Source organism: Panthera leo, chromosome C2 (genome assembly GCF_018350215.1).
Source record: "Panthera leo isolate Ple1 chromosome C2, P.leo_Ple1_pat1.1, whole genome shotgun sequence".
NCBI classification, from domain to species: Eukaryota; Metazoa; Chordata; class Mammalia; order Carnivora; family Felidae; genus Panthera; species Panthera leo.
This window is the reverse complement of record NC_056687.1, coordinates 67,104,003-67,125,612: the sequence shown is the minus strand read 5'-3', so window position 1 is coordinate 67,125,612 and position 21,610 is coordinate 67,104,003. Positions and strand designations below refer to the sequence as shown.

The window sequence follows — 21,610 nt, the reverse complement described above, 5'->3', positions numbered from 1 at the left end:
CTCCCACATGGACAACAATGACATGCAGATCTTGTGGCTGTTGGTGGTTTATCTATATCCATGTTTATTTTAGAGTTTGTGGGAAACTTTGTCACATTGTTTTTTTGGTAAAGCCTGTATATGGGTTTTTAGTTTTGTTATCTAGTTGCTTTGTCAATTTTTATGTGGGAAATCAGGAAGTTCCATAATCTGTGCTGTTTGCAATCCCCATTTTTTCAGAGTCCCATCAGTTGGTTGATTTTTTGTGTGTGTGTTTATTCCTGATGTGGTCTGAAAAATCTGAAGATAAAATGATTCTGTTTGATAGAGTAGGTTCTGTTATGACTTTCTTTGATTAGTGCAAATCTGTGTGCCTATTAGGCACATAGTTAATGGTGTTCATTTCTTTCACTAATGATTGCTATAGAAAATTCAGTCTTGAGAGTTGAAAACAAAGTTTAGTCTGTGTAATGGTGAGTTGTGATTTTTTTTTAACTGACTATAGTTATAAGTCTCACAGCTTGAATGAGTGGTTATATATGGTCCTATATATTTATGTGTGGCCCTATGTTGCCTTTTTAGTAGTTATATATATAGTTATATGTGGTCCTATGTTGCCCTTCTAGGAGTGGTTTTCTTTTTCCTTTCCTGTTTCATGTACATCTTTTTTCTAAGTGTTATATGCTAGTTCGGTTATCCAAGATAACCTGTCATAGAAACAAAGACTTCACCACTTCCTTCTTAATTAAGGACCATGGTTGCCCTAAACATTATTACTGTTCTAAGTAGAAGAAAACTTTAGGGGTAATTGTTTTTAATTCAAGTGCTTATTTTGTACAAGAGCTTTTATATTTCTCCCTGCTGAGGCTTTTGAAGGCCAAATAACATTTTATCATTAAACAAAATTTAGTGTAATTACTTATACTAGTGCTATGCACAGTCCAGTTCTATTTTGATTTTTCCTATCAAAACATTAATATTCTCACTTCTATGGACTAGCAGTTGACACTGATCTGAATGAATGAATGAGTAAATAATAAATAAGGGATGTGTGGGTGTATGTGTATTTATATATTTGTGTGTATTATGTATGTATATTATTTTGTGTGTATTATCTATATTTGTCTTTTTCTTCTTTAGTGAGTTTTTTTAGCTTATATCTTTTAAGGAATTATCCCATTTCTTCTATGTTGATGAATTTATGGGCATAGAATTATTTGTACTGTTGTGTTACAATATTTTAATGTATGTTAGATCTGTACTGATGTCTCCTTTTTCATAACTGATATTGATAACTTGTATCTTTATTTTTTTTTCCTTGGTCAGCCTGACTAGAGCATTATCAATTTTGTTGATCTTTTCAAAGAACAAACTTTTTTTTTTTAAGTTTTTATTTTAATTCTAGTTAGCTAAGGTATAGTGTTATATTTATTTCAGGTGTACAATATAGTGATTCAACAATTCCATACATCAGAGGCACCTGGGTGGCTCAGTCAGTGAAGCATCTGACTCTTGATTTCGGCTCAGGTCATGATCTCACAGAGCCTTGCATTGGGGTCTGTGCTGTCAGCATAGAGCTTGCTTGGGATTCTCTCTCTCCCTCTTTCTCTGCCCCTCCTCCCTCAAAATAAATAAACAAACATAAAAAGAAAATTCCATATATTACCCAGTACTCATTACAATAAGTGCACTCCTTAATCCCCATCACCTAATTAACCCATCCCCTCACCCACCTCCCCTCTGGTAATCATCAGTTTGTTCTCTATAATTAAGAGTCTGTTTCTTTATTTGTCTCTTTTTTCCCCCTTTGCTTATTTGTTTTTTCTTAAATTCTTCATATGAGTGGTATCATATGGTATTTGCCTTTGTTGGACTGACTTATTTCACTTAGGATTATACTCTCTAGTTCCATCCATGTTATTGTAAATGGCAAGATTCTGTTATTTTTTTATGGTGGAATAATATTCTTTTGTGTGTACACATATATACATATATATATACATATATATGTGTATATACACATATATAAATATGTATGTACATATATATATGTGTGTATATACACATATATATATATGTGTATATATTTATATATACACGCATACCATATCTTCTTTATTCATCAATCTATGGACACACTTGGGCTGCTTCCATATCATGGCTGTTGTAAATAAACATAGGGGTATGTGTATCCCTTTGAAATAGTTTTTTGTATTCTTTGGGCAAATACCTAGTAGTGCAATTGCTGGATCATATGGTAGTTCTATTTTTAACTTTTTGAGGAACCTCCATACTGTTTTCCAGAGTGGCTACACTGATTTGCATTCTCACCAACAGTGCAAGAGTGTTCCTTTTTCTCCACATCCTTGCCAACACCTGTTGTTTCTTGTGTTGTTGATTTTAGCTATTCTGACAAGTGTGAAGTGATAAATCATTGTGGTTTGATTTGCATTGCCCTTATGGTAAGTGATGATGAACACCTTCTTATGTGTCAGCCATCTCCATGACTTCTTTGAAGAAATGTCTGTTCATGTCTTCTGCCCATAATTTAATTAGATGATTATTATTTTTTTTGGTGTTGAGTTTTATACTAACCCTTTATAGGATATGTCATTTGCAAATATCTTCTCCCATTCTGCAAGTTGACTTTGTATTTTGTTGATATTTCCTTTGCTGTGCAGAAGCTTTTCATTTTGATATAGTCCCAATAATTTATTTCTGCATTTTCCCCCTTGTCTTAGGAAATATATCTAGAAAAAAGTGCAACAGCCAATGTCAAAGAGGTTACTGCTTGTTCTAAGCAGTTACTGAACACTGCCTGTGTTCTCTTCTAGGATTTTTATGGTTTCAGATCTCACATTCAGTTCTTTAATCCATTTTGAATCTATTTTTGTGTAAGGTATAGGAAAGTGATCCAGTTTCTTTCTTTTTGCATGTTGCTGTCCCATTTTCCTAGTGTTTTCCTCTTCCTTATTGAAGAGAGTCTTTTTCCCATTGGATATTCTTTTCTGCTTTGTCAAAGATTAATTGACCATATTGTTGTGGGTTTATTTCTGGGTTTTCTATTCTGTTCCATTGATCTATGGGTCTGTTTTTGTGCCAGTACCATACTGTTTTGATTACCACAGTTTTGTAATATAACTTGAATTTCAGAATTGTGATGCCTACAGCTTTGTTTCTCTTTTTCATGATTGCTTTTGCTATTTGGGGTCTTTGGTGGTTCCATACAAATTGTAGAATTGTTTGTTCTAGTTCTGTGAAAAATGGTGTTGGTATTTTGAGGGGGGAGGGTTGCATTAAGTCTATTGATTGCTTTGGGTAGTATAGACATTTTAATAATATTTGTTCTTCCAACCCATGAGCATAGAATGTTTTTCCATTTCTTTGTGTCATTTACAGTTTCTTTCTTCAGTGTTTTATAGTTTTTAGAGTACAATTATTTTTCTTCTTTGGTTAGGTTTATTCCTAGGTATTTAATTATTTTTGGTGCAGTTACAAATGGGATTGTTTTCTTAATTTCTCTTCTGCTTCATTATTGGTGTATAGAAATGCAACAGATTTCTGTACATTGATTTTGTATCCTGCAGTTTTACTGAATTATCAGTTCTAGCAGTTTTTGATGGAGTCTTTTGGGTTTTCTATATATAGTATCATGTCATCTGCAAATAATGAAAGTTTCAGTTCTTCCTTACCAATTTGGATGCCTTTTATTTCTTTCTCTTACCTGATTGCTGTGGCCAGGACTTCTATGTTGAATAAAAGCAGTGAGAGTGGACATCCTTCTCTTGTTCCTAAGCTTAGAGGAAAATCTCTCAGTTTTTGATGTTGGCTGTGGGTTTTTCATATATGGCTTTTATTATGTTGAGGTATGTTCCCTCTACAGCTACTTTGCTGAAGATTTTTATCATGAATTGATATTGTACTTTATCAACTGCCTTTTCTGTATCTATTGAAATGATCTTGTGGTTCTTAACCTTCCTCTTATTGATGTGATTATCACACTGATTGATTTGCAAATATTGAACCATTCTTGTAGCCTAGGAATAAATCCTCCTTGATCATGAATAATTTTTTTTAAAATACTAATTTGATTTGCTAGTATTTTGTTGAGGATTTTTAAATCTGTGTTCATCAGGGATACTGACTTGTAGTTCTCTTAAGTGGTGTCTTTATCTGTTTTTGAAATCAGTGTACTACTGGCCTCATAAAATGAATTTGAAAGTTTTCCTCCCTTTTCTATGTTTTTGCAAAATTTTGAGAAGAATAGCTAAATGGTATTCTAGTTTGGTAGAATTCACCTCTGACTTGTTTTGGTGGAAGTTTTTGACTACTGATTCAGTTTCTTTTCTGTTTATCAGTCTGTTCAGATTTTCTATTTCTTGTTTCGTTTTTGATAGTTTATGTGTTTCTAGGAATTTATCTATTTCTTCCAGGTTGTCCAGTTTGTTGACATATAGTGTTTCATAATATTCTCTTATAATTGTTTGTATTTCTGTGGTGTTGGTTGTTATTTCTCCTCTCATTTGTGATTTTATTTGAGTCCTTCCTTCCTCCCCCCCCCCCCCCCCCCCCCCCCGCCAACTTTGATAAGTCTGGCTCCTGGTTTCATTGATCTGTGCTATTTTTTTAGTTTCCATATCATTTATTTGCTCTAATCTTTATTATTTCCTTCCTTTTGCTGGTTTTAGGTTTTGTTTGTGTTTCTTTTTTTTTTTTAGCTCCTTTAGGTATAAGGTTAGGTTGTTTATTTGAAAATTTATTACTTCTTGAGGTAGGTAGGCCCGTATTGCAATTAACTTCCCACTTAGAACTGCTTTTGTTGGGGCGCCTGGGTGGCGCAGTCGGTTAAGCGTCCGACTTCAGCCAGGTCACGATCTCGCGGTCCGTGAGTTCGAGCCCCGAGTCAGGCTCTGGGCTGATGGCTCGGAGCCTGGAGCCTGTTTCCGATTCTGTGTCTCCCTCTCTCTCTGCCCCTCCCCCGTTCATGCTCTGTCTCTCTCTGTCCCAAAAATAAATAAAAAAAAAAAAAAAAAAAAAAAAAAAAAAAAAAAAACAAACGTTGAAGAGAACTGCTTTTGCTGCATCCCAAAGCTTTTGGACCATTATATTTTCATTTTCATTCGTTTCCATATACTTTTTTATTTCTTCTTTTGTTTCCTGGTCAACACATTCATTGTTTAGTAGCATATTATTTAACCTCCATGTATTTGTGTTCTTTCCAGATTTTTTCTTGTGATTGACTTGTATTTTCATAGCATTGTGTTCAATAACAATGTATGGTATGACTTCAGTTTTCTTGAATTTGTTTAGGCTTATTTTGTGATCTGTTCTGGAGAATGCTCCATGTGCACTTGAGAAGAATATGTATTTGGGGCACCCGGGTGGCTCAGTCAAGTTAATCGTTCGACTCTTGGTTTCCTTTCAGGTCATAATCTCAGGGTTCATGAGATTGGGATTCTCTCTCTCCCTTTCTCTCTGCCCCGTGTTTAGTACATTTACATCCAAAGTAATTGTTGATAGGTATGTATTTACTGCCATTTTATTATTTGTTTTATGGTTGTTCCTGGAGATATTCTCTGATCCTTCTTTGTCTTTATCTCTTTCATAGTTTGCTGATTTTATTTAGTGATATATTTGGATTTCTTTCTCTTTATACTTTGCATATTTATTAGTGGTTTTTGATATAAGGGTACCATTAGGTTTGTATATAACCTTTTCTGCAGGTGGCAGTCTATGTTACATTCAGGTAATTTTAGTTTGAACTTACTCTTTAAGAATCATCTTTTGGTTTTAGTGATTTTCTGTATTTTTCTATTTTCAATTTTATTAGTTTCTGCTCTAACCTGAATTTTTTTCTGCTTATGTTTGTTTTATTTTGCTCTTCTTTTTCTAATTTCCTACAGAAGCAGCACAGGTTGCTGATTTAAATCCCTTTTCCTTTTCTAATATATGCATTTAATGCTATACATTTAAACAAGGATTATATTTAAATTTTAGCAAAACCGCATAGGTTATCAGGAAACCCTCCTGAAAGAATGGGGTTCATGAGGGCACATAAAAAGAAAAATTTTGCTACATCACAGGATTTATTTGACAAAGTAGGAGAGAATAATCTTCTGGCAGGGGAAGGAATGTTAGAAGTTCATGTTTGTAAATGAAATTATGATGAAAGAAAATGGATTAAAGGTAACTTATAAGACATTTTTACTTCCCACAAAACAATTATGTATCTGTATTTTATTTAGAAAATGTTAGTGGTGGTTATTTGAGTGCAGTGCAGTTGCCACTGAAAAGAACACTATGTGACTACACTGCACATACTCAAATGCCTTTTTAAAAAAATTTTTTTAATGTTTATTTTATTTTTTGAGAGAGAGAGAGAGAGAGAGAACATGAATGGGGGAGGGGCAGAGAGAGAGGGAGGGCACAGAATCTGAAAGAGTCTCCAGGCTTTGAGCTGTCAGCCCAGAGCCTGACATGGGGCTCGAACTCACTAACCGCGAGATTATGACCTGAGCTGAAGTCGGATGCTCTACCCAGGCGCCCCTCAAATGCCTTTTTAAAGACATCATCATGCTTTTCACTTATAGATGATATAGTTGCCAGTACAAGAGAAGCCTATGTCCATTTTACTGTTTATGTTTTCTTTTCCTGCAGAAATGCTGAGCCGATTGTCAGGATTAGCCAATGTTGTTTTGCATGAATTATCAGGAGATGACACTGATCAGAATATGAGGGCTTCCCTAGACCCTGTGAGTAGCTCTGTTCTAAATTAAACTGATGAGACATATATTCTATGTTCTTCTGAGGAAAAGGAAGATAGAAGGTTTTAAGTAGCCTCCATTGTACTAGGTGGAAGAGAGGATTAAGAAAAATATTGATACTTTATAAATGATCCTTCTCCTATAAGTTTGTAGCCTATAAGCCACGGTGATGGGAGTCAAGTTCTGGATGAGATTGGAAAGATCTTTCTCATTGCCCCCTGAGCCTTGTTTAGTGCTAGCTAGATTGTTTTAACTTCTCCTCAGGTATATATCCTGTTCCCTAGGAAAGGTTTGAATAATTAGTGGCAGAACTAGGGCACCTTTCAGGTTTGAAGATATGTTTGCTATTGTAAATTTATCCACACTTCTCTTATAGTTTACATTGTATTTTCTGATGGTCACATAAGGAATCAAAAGAAGCCCTTTAGTTTTCTGAAAGACAAGCAGTATTGCCTAGTGGTTGAGAGAACTTTATTCAACTGCTCTCTTAAATTTAAATTTTGGGGTCTTCCACTTGCTAGTTTGTTATATTTGCTTCCCTTTATTTTTCTCTTTGGTAAAATTAGGATAATCTCATAAATGAGATAATGTTTGTGAAATGCTTCACATTTCTAAAATACTCAATATATTTTAATGGCTATGATGATAATTATTGTCTCAGAGTTGGAAAGATTTCTTAAGCACGGCGGTGAGTTGGGGAAAAGATAAAATGATGTTGCAATGAAGGAACTCTTTTCTCTCAATGCTAATGTCTTTTCCCTGGTGCATTGGCAACTTTTTGTCTAAATACTAGGCATTACCCCAAGAATCAGACATGGAATTTAACAATAGAACACAAGAGGATGTTCTGGAGCGCCTGGCTTATGCTGAGCAGTTGGTGGTGGAGTTAAAAGAAATCGTTAGACAGAAGGACATTCAACTGCAACAAAAGGATGAAGTTCTACAGGTACCATGGTTTTCCTCCTTTCCTGCCAAGCATTTGATAAAAGACAGACACAACATTCACTTACATTTTTCTTTTCACTTAAGTGATTAGAGAATGTGATTCTTATTTCCCTCATACTGTAAAATGATGCCTATTGAGAATAACTTTTTGTTATGTACTAGGTACGTGATGAATAAACATTTATATACTTACCATCTCATTGTTCTCTGACAGGAAGAAAGAAAAGCTGCTGATAATAAAATAAAAAAACTAAAACTTCATGCTAAGGCCAAATTAACTTCTTTGAATAAGCACATTGAAGAAATGAAGGCACAAGGAGGGATTGTCCTGCCTACAGAACCTCAGTCAGAGGAGCAACTTTCCAAGGTACGGTGACTGGATATAATACACATTTTCTGAGTGGAAAAGCCTCCCATTATAACAGATCTTCCCTAATCACAAAAATTTGTGAAGTTACAACACTAAATGTTGTACTTTCTTATTGAGCTTGTAGTCTAGCTGGGCTCTGGGCCACACACAGATAGAATAAAAGGCCAACAGAAAATATAGAAATGAAATGTGACCTAGACCTTCAGAGAATTAAAAAAGGCTAACAGGAAAAATATACTGGAGTGAGGAATTTAGATGGGAGAGGCACATACTTTTTGGTGGAATTTCATCTTTGGTTAGAATATTAAACTACATAGTCTGTAAGGTTTCCACCAGCTCTGAATTCTTTTAGTCAGTGACTTGACATAGAATATTCTTCGTCTTCATGTGGCCATATATTAGTGGATTAATATTTCATGCATTGTAACTGAATTAATTAGATTGCCTTGGGCTCCCTGTGAGGGGTGCTTTCTAGGTTTATGACTGTCACCTGTCACCAGCAAAACAATTTAAGATCAGGGTTAGAGGAATAAGGAAAGTGGTGCCTTTTAAGAAAGAGTATTGTCCCAACACATTATTATTGCTTTTCTATGTGGTTAAGCCCCAGATATTCACATTCAACCAGCCATTTAGTGAACAAGAAACCTGAGTTTTTTGAAGAGTTTGGTATAGAATATAATGGAGGCCGGCATATAACATGTGCACATTGTAGTTGGCCTAGCCTTAACTCTGCCTAAGAGATCTATTTATTTTTATTTTCATTTTCTTTTTCTTTTTTTTAAATGTTTATTTATTTTTGAGAGAGAGAGAGAGAGAGAGACAGAGACAGTGCAATCAGCCAAGGGGCAGAGAGAGAGGGAGACACAGAATCTGAAGCAGGCTCCAGGCTCTGAGCTGTCAGCACAGAGCCTGATGCGGGGCTTGAACACACAGACCGTGAGTTCATGACCTGAGCTGAAGTCAGAACCTTAACCAACTGAGCCACCCAGGTGCCCCATTATTTTCATTTTCTTAATTCCACCTTGTTCAATGTTTTTAGTTTGGGGAAATGAGGTTGTAATTGATTCTCTAGGCACAACTCTTGGGGTCACTGGTTAGCTTCCTAGTACCCTGGTTAGTCTTTTTTCTCTGGATCTAATGCTCAGAAGACATTACTTTTCCATAGCTTTATTTAACTTCTCAAAGCTTATTTTAGGAGCTTTTCTCATTCTTCTCAGATTACTTGTTCATCAAGATTCTTTTCTTCTTGGTTTTTCCTCTGATAATTGTTTCTTCTTGTAGTTGTGGTACCAGTCTGTCTCCCCACGTTGCTTTGTTTCTTCTAACTTTCCCTCTACTATGTTGTTAGATTTTTAAGTTATCCATTTTATACTCTGCTTTTTTTTTTTTTTTAAGGCCTGAGACCACAACTTCATTTCCTTCTTCTGTTAAATAAGAGGGTCGAATTCAAATGATTTCTAAGTTTCAGCAATTAGTTATAGCAGCTTTATACTATTGGATACCCATTTACAGAGCTAGACAGTCTCTGGAAAGTATAGTTGAAGAAATGACAGCAATCCTCAGATGCTTGACAAAGTATTACGTAGAAGAAAGTATAAAATTATCTTGCGTAGTTCTAATAAGCAGACTTGGTTCATTTGAGGGTGGTGAATTCAGTAGGGAGGGAGAGTCTGGTTTAATATAAGGAAGAGCTTTTCGGGGGAAAAAATAGACTTGAAAGATTTGGATTTCCCTTTACTGGGTCTTGTATGATGTTTTGCCCCTCACTTAACAGCACCTGTGTTTTCCTAAATTCTGTCCTCTGGTTTTTCAAGGCAGTGAGACTGTGAATTTTCTATTAAGTTTTAGTCCTGTGTGGTGCTGACTGGTTTTGTCCTCAGACAAAAAAACCATAAAAATGGGAAACTCAGTGTAATTTCTTCCAAGTATTGACTCCCTTCCAGTGTCTTCCTGCTTTTGGTTGCCCTCTAGCATTTTCAAGTAGCTGTTTTCCTGTATTGTTCAGAGTTGATAGCTGTTATCTGATGGAGGATGAGTCTAGCAAGGAGCTACCTGGCCATACTAAAATGGGAAAACTCTAAGATTCCTTCCTGGTTGATAGGTCAGGTGTTATTTCTTGCTCCCATTTATGAAACTATAATCAAATAGTTATATAGGGCAAGTTAGAACAAAAGATCACATATGTATTAGTTGTAATTATTTTAAATAAATAACTTTATCTCCTGTATTTTCAGCATGATAAGAGTTCTACAGAGGAAGAGATGGAAGTAGAAAAGATAAAACATAAACTCCAGGAGAAGGAAGAACTAATTAGCTGTTTGCAAGCCCAACTTACCCAGGCACAGGCAGAGCAAACTACACAGGTAGGGGTGTTTAGTCACCTCATAATCATTAGGTTAATGAATCACTAAGGCCCAATGGATTATTATACCATAAATACATTTTTCTAGATACCCAACAGATGTTTACCTATGTATCTGTCAATTTTCTTTCTTCTTCCCTTTCCTTCCCTCACCAACTTCCCTTCCTTCCTGCCTAAGTCTAGTAATCGGTGTTTGCCATTTGTGGTTGATATTTGTGGATTCCTATTATGCTTTTTTTAAAATTTTTTTTTAATATTTATTCACCCTTGACAGAGAGAGAGAGAGAGATAGAGCACGAGTGGGGGAGGGGGAGAGAGAGGGGGAGACAGAATCCGAAGCAGGCTCCAGGCTCTGAGCTGTAGCACAGAGCCCTACGCGGGGCTTGAACTCACAGACCGCGAGATCATGACCTGAGCCGAAGTCTGATGCTCAACCAACTGAGCCACCCAGACGCCCCCTATTATGCTTTTTTAATATATGGTTTCACATATTTTTATTTCAGAAGAGTTTTCTTGAATTATATAGCTTGTAATATTTGGTATGTTTTCTTCTTTAAGAACTTCTATTATCTGTATGTTCCTTCTTTGATTATCTTTAGTATTTGTCACTCTTAGTTCCTTTTTCTTTCTTTCTTCACTGTAACTTTCTTTTTTTTTCTTACTTTACTTAAGGCATTCTGTTTTGTGTTTGTTTACTTTTGTGTTATTTCTTGTTTAGATTTCTTTTTCTGAAATTTCTAATTTTGATTTATGTTGTTCTTCTGTGTTTTATATAATTTTCTTTATTTTTTAACACCTTTTTAAATAGATGGCGGGTTTGGTTTTTTATTTTATTTTATTTTTAACATGTCTCAGTTCTGTTATTATGACCTTTAAGAATATTATTCTGCTCCTTAGTCTTTTTTCTAATAATAACTTTGTATGAAATTTAACCTTGATCCTTTTATGTTCCTTATTTTTGTGTGCAGTTAATTTTTCTAAACTTTTGGAGAGAGGCTTCGTTCAGGAGAACTTTATTTACTTAAGAGACTTCTCTCTCTCTCTCTCTCTCTCTCTCTCTCTCTCTTTTGTGTGTGTGTGTGTGTGTGTGTGTGTGTCTGTCCAAAGATCTGGCAGCTGGATTCAATAGTAATATAATGTAAACCACATGCATAATTTTAAAAATTTTGTAGTGGCTATATTACAAAAGATAAAGAACAGGAAGGAAAATTAATTTCAAAAATATTTTTCATTTAGTCCAATATATTCAAAATATACTTTTGAAATTAATATAATTATTTTTGTGTATGTTACTTTTTCTTTTTTTTCACTGTCTGAAATTTGGTGTGTATTTTTATATTATGTCTCAATTTGGGTTATTAAATTCTCATTAGAAATACTTCACCTCTGTGTAGATTTCATAAAATTTCCAATTGAAAAAGTAGATTCATTTTAAGTTGTTCCAGACATACTTAAACACTTTCCAATAACTGAACTGAGGGCTGAACATCATTTTTTGTATGATCTGCATAGGTATCAACTGTGACTCATGTTGTCTGCATAAAGGATTCAGATAAACACATTGCAGTGTTACATGAGTATGTAGGAAAAAATCATTCAAACTGAGTGAATCCACTGACACTGACTACATGATGTATTTATTGTAATACTAGGAATAGCATGCACACTTCTTACTTGTCTTACTTGTTTAACAATTCAAGAGTATATGACATGATGCAATCAAATGAAATATAGTTGAATTTAATGGGAAATAATTTGTACTTTAATTAAAATTAAATTATATTTATAATTAAACTCCTCATTTGCATTAGGCATATTTCAGGCCTTCTGTAGTCACATGTGGCTAGTTGATAATGAATTATACAACATGTGTATAGACCTTTTTCTTCTGTTTCTGTTATCTCTATTCTGCGTAATTTTTATTTCACTCCTAGAAGTTTTTTCTTATTTCCGGTCTGTGTCTTGGAAGGCAGCCCTGAATCTTGGAAGGCAGCCCTGATGAGTCAGTTTTGAGAATTCAGAGGGGCTAGGCTGATCTAGCCTTTTAGTCCTTTTTCCTGTGGATCCCTTGCATTTACCCAGTATTGGAGAATGGAAAAGCCCTGCCAATTTAAGCTGCTGTTCTTAGATTGGCCAACTGTGCTTTCCAGTAAGAACTTGTTGGCTATTTGGGGATTTTCCTGTTCTCAAGGCCATTACTGTTGCTCTGTTGCTGCCTTCTTCCTTTGTGTAGGCTCTTAATACCATGCAGGTCTTGTGCCTTTTGGTGGTTTGCTCTGCCTGCTTGTATTTTGGAGTTTGTGGGACTACCTTCCTAATTTCATTGTGAATATTATCTATGGGTTTTTGGTTTTACTGTTTAGTTGTGCTGTCTGTTTCAATGTGAGGATTCAGAGAAGTTGAAAAATTGCTGCTGTCGCTTCTATTTTCCTCTGACAAATAATTCTGATAATTACTTTTTAAAAACCACTATGCACATGTAGTTCACTTTTGTGTTAAGAGGAAATTAGAAGGATATTGGTAGGTATTGGGGCAAATGAGACGGCGAGATCAAAGAATAAAGAGTGCTAATTCTTTTGTTTAAATATTTTTTTCCTTCTGTGTCTTCCATTTGATAAGCGCTCAACAGAGGTGGAAGAATTTTTAATTATGAAGCAACAGCTCCAAGAGAAGGAAGAACTCATTAGCAGTCTGAAAGCCCAGCTCAGCCAGACACAGGCAGAACAAGCTGCTCAGGTAGGGGGGAAGGTACCTCATAATGGTTAGAATAAAGAATCATGAAAGTCTAATGGGTTATTCATGACAAGCCAATTCAGACACTTTTTTTTTTTTTTTAGTTTATTTCTTTTGAGAGAAAGAGTGCAAGCAGGGGTGTGGGGGTCCAGGGAGAGAGGGAGAGAGGGAAAGAGAAAGAATCTCAAGCAGGCTCTGTACTGTCAACACAGAGCCCAACATGGGACTCAAACTGATGAACCATGAGATCATGATCTGAGCCAAAATCAAAAGTCAGACACCCGACCAACTGAGCCACCCAGGTGCCCCAATTCAAACACTTTTTAAAACCTTAGTATATAAAAGTATAGTAACTAGAATGTTACAGTAGAAATGAGAAGGGTATGGTAGTAGAAGAAAATAGAAGTGTTACTATAAAAGTGTTACAATAAAAGTGTTGATAAATTTGCCATAACCTAATTGATGGCTGTTTCTAAGTTCTACAGTCCTGTAATTTGGTTTTAATAGCACACAGAAATTCAGTCTTTTATGATTTGGCTTGTGTTGTTTGGAGGGGACTGGTAAGGTAAACAAAAAGAAATACAAATGATTAGGTCCCTTCTTTCCCTATAGTAAAATCTTACTGAGAAGTTAAATTATAATCAGAAGGTTTCTTAGTATATGATGAGAAAGTGGTATAGGTTACATGATTCAATGTTAAAAGGCACTAGTATTTGACATTCTTCATATTTATTTCTGCTACCAGGACCAGACTGTTTGGACTGGCATCCTCAACTCCTTCTCTCTGGCTGTTTTTCTAAATTTCCAGCTTGACCAACCAACCCTATATTTTTCCCTTGAGAATGCTTTTGACTCGTGAATTTGTTTTTTCCCTTGAAGTATCTTTGCATAATAGTTAATTTTTTCCATTGGGTGTTTAATTTTTTGATAAATTATTGTATTAACGGTGTTTTCTGTCCATGGATGGTCTGCTGCTATATATACAGTTAATATTGTATATCCCGAAATCCTTACTTTTACAAAACTATTAGCTTTTATTGTGTCCGTTGTAGGCAGAAGCACTATATATAATGTAGCATAAAGAAATACAAAATATGTATTTTACTGAGTGGCATAAAACATGGAAAGCCAAGAATATAAATATATTATTAACAGATCCATCATAATGCAAACCATTCAGAATGAGTGAATAGCAAGCGTCAACACAAATGGAAAGTATTTTGAGAGATGAAAGAGGTTACCATGAGTGTGATATCCAAGGAAGGTACATGGAAAAATTAGGCAAAACTGTGATGGATAGATATTAATCTCGACAAGATGGGGGAAAGTATTCCATTTGTGAGGAATGGTCTGAGCAAAGTCACAGAGATTAAAAAGGAATATGGTACATTTATAGGAAAGGATACATAGATGCATTTGGTAATGAAGGACTCCAATGCCTATACACTTGCAACACAGGATTCCAGATTCATAGTAATGTCAGAATTAAGATAAAAAAATTACAAAGATTTTTTTCCTACCCAGAAGGAGAGCTGAGATAATTCAAGATGTCATAAATTGAAAAAATTAGCAGTGGTTGAAGGACCAATACAGACTGGGCAAGCTAAGATGAGGTCAGCATACTCAACTACAGATCTTAAGGAAATGAATAAGTAGGCATTCATATGCAGACAACACATGTGCACGTGCGCGCGCGCGCGCACACACACACACACACACACACACACACACACACACACTACAGATCTTAAAGAAATGAGTAAGTAGGCATTCGTATGCAGACACACATGTGCACGTGCACACACACATAACTGCAGAACAGAACAAAACAAAAACACTGATGTTAAACAGCTCACAGTCTATTTATTTCCATTTTATTCTGTTAAGAGCCATTTACAAATAAGGGTGATCTAGAAGCCTGCAAGTAATGACACCTGAAAATAGTGGCGTCAGGAAGAGGTGGTAAGAGTTTAGAAATATACCAAGGTCTTTGGTAAAAGCAGTTCTTTGAAGATAAGACAAGTTGATATTCCTGATGAACATGGATGCAAAAATTCTCAATAAAATACTAGCAAACTGAATCCAACCAATACATTTAAAAAATCATTCACCATGATCAAATGGGATTTATTCCAGTTGTAGAGAATTTTGAATAAAAGATCCATTAGTTTGAAGTTTGACTTAATAGGGCATGAGATTTTTCACTGAAAGTTTTTGAGCCTGAGTGTGATATTGATGTGCCTAGGACTTAACAGAAACCTAATTTCACTTTGTAGGTTTAATATTCTAATCTCTGCAGAACTTTTAAAAATTATACTTCTTGTATATTTAAACATTTTAGTAGCCATGCAAATACAATTGTTAATCGCAATTTGTATTTAGGCTGATTTCTGAATTTGATAAGAGGATTTCTCTTACATTGGAAGTTATTGTCAGGCCTGTCTCTCTTTCGCATTCTCATCCTTGACATTAAAAATTTAATTTAAAAACTCTATTGTCTATCAGTTCTCAGTGTCTATCTTTGGAGAATAGTGTGTGAGTTTTGTTTGTGCTATATTCGGGGAGTGTAACGTGTATAGTTTCTCTGGTGTGTGTCTTTAGTTGAGTTCCATGCAGCAGGTGGTCCGAGAGAAAGATGCCCGCTTTGAAACACAAGTTCGTCTTCATGAAGATGAGCTTCTTCAGTTAGTAACCCAGGCAGATGTGGAAACAGAGATGCAACAGGTGTGTTGCTAAAACTTAGTAGAATGACTGTCATTTGGTTAACTTTTAATTAAATTTTCTACCTTTGCATACTGCTCTCTACTTGGTCTTAGTGTGCTCCTTAATTGGCTTCTTTTTGGTGATCTTGTCTTCTGTTGCATATTAATTATTTATTTTTTCTTGTCCTTACCTTGCCTTTTATGCCTCTAACCAGGTTGTTGGTACTCAAAAGCTAAATTTAATTGGCAAATGTATGTGGTAGTCAGAAATTGGTTTCTCTTCAGTTTGCCAATTGTAGCTGCATTAAAGACCTGATCCAAAGCTTCAAATCAATGAAGCCAGTTTTAAACTTTCAAAAAATTATAAAGATGTAAAGGAGTGATTTTGAAGTCATAAAGTCTCTTATTAAATCAATTATTCTAAAAAAATTCATTGGGTATATTTTGGAAATTGGCTTCATTGTTTTTAAGTTTATCATCTACTAACTTGAAGGTATTTGTTTTTATTTAGTGTGTAGTGCAGTCTGGTAACTAAAAGTGCTCCAGTGGTATTTCATGGTTGATGCATTTAATTGTTTTTGAGTGAAAACTTCTTCCACGTTCTAAGTAATCCTTCAGAATACACCACTAAATAAAGTTTCAGAATATAGCACTCTTTGAAGTAGTATATTAATATATACATGTATCATTGATTTATTTATCCAACAAATGTGTATCGAGTGCATGTCCTGTGCATGAAGCTAGAAGAGAAATGGTTCTTGCCTGCAGAGAATGTTCTCTTTGGTGAGTGAGATATACATGTACTTATGTTACATAGGAGTAGGACATTGACTATATAATTTTAGAAGTGGATGTTTTATTTTCTCTAATTACTAAAAAGCCTCCCTAATTCAGGGGCTTGCTTGTATCTCAGTTTGGTTGTTGTCAGTGTACTGGAGAAGGCAATTTCGGAGATTCTTTTTTGTGCTGGAGGGGGAGCATGGCATGCTGGTGTCCCACTCTTTAATCTGTCATCTCAACATCCAAAAAACAGAAGTACACAAATCTACATAATATTTCGAAAGGTAAGCAGATAATGGTGCTCATTGGTTTAGCACATTGTATCTAAAACATTTCCTTCTCAGAAATTAAGGGTGCTGCAGAGGAAGCTTGAAGAGCATGAGGAAGCCTTATTGGGCCGTGCTCAGGTGGTGGACTTGCTACAACAGGAGCTGACTACTGCCGAAGAGAAAAACCAGGTACTGCCTCGTGATCTTTACTGCCTGTCTTAGGAGTGGAGTATTCATTTCCACTTTAGTTTCCCAGGCAGCACATATAACATCATAAGCCTTCTTTTTAAAGTTTATTTATTTATAATTTTTTTTAATGTTTATTTATTTTTGAGAAAGAGAGAAAATGGGGGAGGGCAAAGAGAGATAGAGACACAGAATCCAAAGCAGACTCCAGGCTCAGAACTGTCAGCACAGAGCCCAACGCAGGACTTGATCTCATAGACCGCAAGATCATGACCTGAGCCAAAGTAAGACACTCAACTGGCTAAGCCACCACCCGAGCGCCTCTCGTTTATTTTTGAGAGAGAGAGAGAGAGAGAGAGAGAGCATGTACACATGGAGGAGTGGAGGAGGGGCAGAGAGAAAGGGAGAGAGAGAGAATCCCAAGCAGGCTTTGTGCTGTCAATGGGGAGCCCAGCTTGGGACTCTATGTCATGAATCGTGACAGCATGATCTGAGCCAAAATCAAGAGTCAGACGCTTAACCAACTGAGCCACCCAGGCATTCCATAACATCGTAAGCCTTCTGAGAATAGGTGCCATTTATTCATTCTTTCAACAAATACCCTGTGCTTACATGGTGGTGATATAACGATGAGCTTACCTTTTGTATCTTTTATTCTTGCTTTTATTTGTATCTTTTATTCTTGCTTTTTCCTTTGTGCTTTTAGGTCTTATGCAATTTTAGGTTTGGTCCTGGGTCTCTAGCCCCATGCTTCACCTATGCTTATTGAATTCACTATGCTTATTGAAATGAAAGAATGAATTTATAGCTCATGAAGCCTAGTTTCTCTAGAATGTCATACTGTCTTCTAGTGAGTTTCCTTTCTGTTAGTTTGCTCCTTTGGTATCTCGAATGGTTCTTGTGCCTGATTTTTACTATCCCTTGTTTGTTTTTGTTGATTTTCTGTTGGCTTGAAATAATCCCACCATGCAGTATTCCCTGAATCTAAAGTGATCAGACAAAGATGTTCTAAAATCTTAAGCTCAAGTATCCCATCCCAGGCTGTAACCCATCCTGTCATTCCCTTTCTCAGGCTGTCTTGACCTTTATTCTCATTGAGATCCTTTGGTCCTTTCACTTTGTTCCTCTGGTATGTTAGTTCTTTCTTGGCCTCTCTCCTTTCCCCATCTGCTGTTGACCCATGTCTGACCATTTGGAATACTCTTTTATCAGACCTTAGGTTCCCTATGTCCTTGTCTTATCACATTCAGGTAGCCAAATCCTAACGTAGAATCAGTGCTATAGTCCAGATTCTCTGCTTATTCATCTGGGTGCTGTGTGCTGCTGGAGAAAGTCAATCATCTTCTTTCTTCTTAATTTTCAACTCTTCTTGAGAAGGACGTCTTGCATAGAAACATCCCAGATCTCCCATCCTAATAAAACCTATATCCTGATCCCGAGGCTCCTCTCACTGTCTTCAGGCAGTTAGGTTCAAATCTCAGTTGTGCCTCTTACTAGATAGTTACTATACAAATAGTTACAACTATGTGACTTTCGGCAAATTTCCCTTTTTCTCTGCTCCTGTTAATACCTAAGTATCTCTCTCATGGCCTCTATCACTTTTGAATTATAATTATCTGGTTAAATGTGACTCCCACTGAACTCTGAGTTCCATGAGGGCAGGAACGACATTCATTCATTCATTCGTTATTCAATATTTATTGAGTACCAGGTACTCATTGTGACATGCACTATGCTTGGTGCTAGAGAACAGTGATGATAAAACAAAGTCCCTTCACTTATTGAACTTATTTCGTAACGGGAGAGACAGAAAATAAAAGATGACGCACAAATAAGTATGTATGAATAGAAACTGTTAAAAGTATCAAGGAGCAAATACAGGGTCTTATGCAATTTTAGGTTTGGTCCTGGGTCTCTAGCCCCATGCTTCACCTAGAACAGGTACTTAACTATGCTTATTGAAATGAAAGAATGAATTTATAGCTCATGAAGCTTTGTCTTTTTTTCTTAGATTCTCTCTCAGCAGTTACAGCAGATGGAAGCTGAGCATAATACTTTAAGGAACACTGTGGAAACAGAAAGACAGGAGTCCAAGATTCTAATGGAAAAGATGCAACTTGAGGTGACAGAGAGAAAATTATCTTTCCATAACCTGCAGGAAGAAATGCATCATCTTCTGGAGCAGCTTGAGCAAGCAGGTCAAGCCCAGGCTGAACTACAGTCCCGGTACAATGCTTTAGAGCAGAAGCACAAAGCAGAAATGGAAGAGAAGATCTCTCACATTTCGAGTCTTCAGAAGACTGAGCAAGAGCTACATTCTGCCTGTAATGCTCTAAAGGAGGAAAATTCAAAGCTTCTCCAAGATAAGAGTGAACAGGCAGTTCATTCAGCCCAGGCTATTCAACAACTGGAAGGTCAGTATTTGGTTGCTTTTCAAGTCTACTTGGTTAGCACCTGAGTGTCTCCTACTTCAGAATTTCAGGGATATGTTAATGACATCATTTGCTCAAAGCAATTGAATCATTAGCAGAATTACGAAAGACCTCTCTTCTGAACTCTTTGTCATTTTTCCTATCTCTGGCTGAAGTTATAATCTGGCTTAATATTATAATTATCATTACAGAAATAAAAACTATTGATAATGATGTGTCGTGTATTAAAAAGAATGCTATGTGAAACATGACTGTGATCTGAAAGTTTCAGTAACTGAAATGAGTAGGATTTGTTTTTTGTTTTCTTCAAATTTTTCTTTAAATTTTAGTTAACATACAGTGCAATATTGGTTTCAAGAGTAGAATTCAGTGATTCATCACTTACATACAACATCCAGTGCTCATCATAAGTGCCCTCCTTATACCTATTACCCATCTAGTCCATCTCCCATCTACCTCCCTCTGATAACCATCAGTTTGTTCTCTGTCTTTAAAGAGTCTCTTTTAGTTTGTTTCCCTCTCTCCATGCCACCCCCCATATGTTCATCTGTTTTGTTTCTTAAATTCCACATATGTGTGAAATCAGATGGTATTTGTCTTTCTCTGACTGACTTATTTCACTAGCATAATACACTCTAGTTCCGTCCACATTGTTGCAAATGGCAAGATTTTGTTCTTTTTGATGGCTGAATAATATTCCATTGTGTCTATATGCCACATCTTCTTTATCCATTCATCAGTCGATGGACATTTGGGCTCTTTCCATAGTTTGGCTGTTGTTGATAATGTTGCTATAAACACTGGGGTGCATGAATCCCTTCGAATACGATTTTTGTATCCTTTGGGTAAATACCTAGTAGTGCAACTGCTCGATCATAGGGTAGTTCTATTTTTAACTCTTTGAGGAACCTCCATACTATTTTCCAGAGTGGCTGCACCAGTTTGCATTCCCACCAACAGTGTAAGAGGATTCCCCTTTCTCCACATCCTCATTGACACCTGTTGTTTCTTGTGTTGTTATTTTTACCCAATAAATGAGTAGGATTTGAATTAATTTTTGGGAAACTCAGGCTAGATCTAGGTACATAGGTAGGGAAACTGAATGGTGTGGAATCATCCTTACTTCTAAAGATGGATCTGAATGCTTTTCTTAAAGGTAAAAAGTTCTTTTTAAGGAAAATCTTTATCCTTTAAGAAGGCCTAATGAAAACTTACTTTTTAAAAAAGTTTTATTATTAAAGTAATATATGCTTCTAATTTAATTTGAAGAGATTGGCATACATTTGAAGGAAAGATTTTAGAAAAACTTAAGCTGAAGATCTGTATTGAGGAGTTGAACATTAACCAGAAAGCCTTGAGAGGCATTACATGGGAACAGTGTGTTACATGAGCACACTGTCCTCTTAACTGGACCATATTTATGTGCAGAGTTGTGCCATATTATCTTGGTGGGATTCATAATGATTCAGTGTAGAGTGAAGAAAATAAAATTTAAAAATACTAAAGGCATTTGCAAGGGGTTAAGGAAAAATGACTTTGTAAAAAATTCTAATCCTGTTTTATTTTACCTTTTAAGGAAGTGGTTTATGGAGATGCCTTTTGGTCCTTCAGAGCATGTGAACAGTTAAAACATGACATTGGCATAATTTTAATTAAGATAACTGGAGTAAGGGGTGCCTGGGTGGCTCAGTCGGTTGAGTGACTGACTTCGGCTCAGGTCATGATCTCATGGTCTGTGACTTTGAGCCCCGTGTTGGGCTCTGTGCTGACAGCTCTGAGCCTGGAGCCTGCTTTGGATTCTGTGTCTCCCTCTATCTCTGCCCCTCCCCCACTCATGCTCTGTCTGTCTCAGAAGTAAATAAACATTAAAAAAAATATTTAAAAAAAGATAACTGGAGTAAGCAGCATGTGGTATATCTCTAGAAGATAACAATTTACCAAGTTTCAGACTTGCATCAGAAATCATTTTTATTTACTTATTTTCCTTTCCTTAGAGCAAGTCAAATTGCTAAGCAGACCAGCCTTGCAACAACAAGAAGCAGCGTCTCAGACTTCTCTCCCAGATGTTTATACTGAGGATACACAGGT

At 36.0% G+C, this 21,610-nt stretch overlaps 1 protein-coding gene across 11 annotated transcripts in view; it reads left to right on the top strand.

Moving 5' to 3' along the window:
* GOLGB1 (golgin B1) overlaps window positions 1-21,610 on the top strand; it is a 90,369-nt gene that overhangs the window by 16,222 nt on the left and 52,537 nt on the right. For 7 of the 11 annotated variants that reach the window (XM_042903420.1, XM_042903414.1, XM_042903416.1 and 4 more), the window contains 9 exons: window positions 6,637-6,731; window positions 7,537-7,689; window positions 7,903-8,055; window positions 10,293-10,421; window positions 13,040-13,156; window positions 15,755-15,877; window positions 16,980-17,093; window positions 19,102-19,504; window positions 21,517-21,608. In XM_042903420.1, coding sequence (XP_042759354.1) covers window positions 6,639-6,731; window positions 7,537-7,689; window positions 7,903-8,055; window positions 10,293-10,421; window positions 13,040-13,156; window positions 15,755-15,877; window positions 16,980-17,093; window positions 19,102-19,504; window positions 21,517-21,608 — 1,377 coding nt within the window. In that variant the 5' untranslated portion in view covers window positions 6,637-6,638. Of the gene's footprint in view, window positions 1-5,470; window positions 5,500-6,636; window positions 6,732-7,536; window positions 7,690-7,902; window positions 8,056-10,292; window positions 10,422-13,039; window positions 13,157-15,754; window positions 15,878-16,979; window positions 17,094-19,101; window positions 19,505-21,516; window positions 21,609-21,610 lie in introns of those variants that run through there. The other 4 variants (XM_042903417.1, XM_042903419.1, XM_042903418.1 and 1 more) reach the window with 4 other exon arrangements.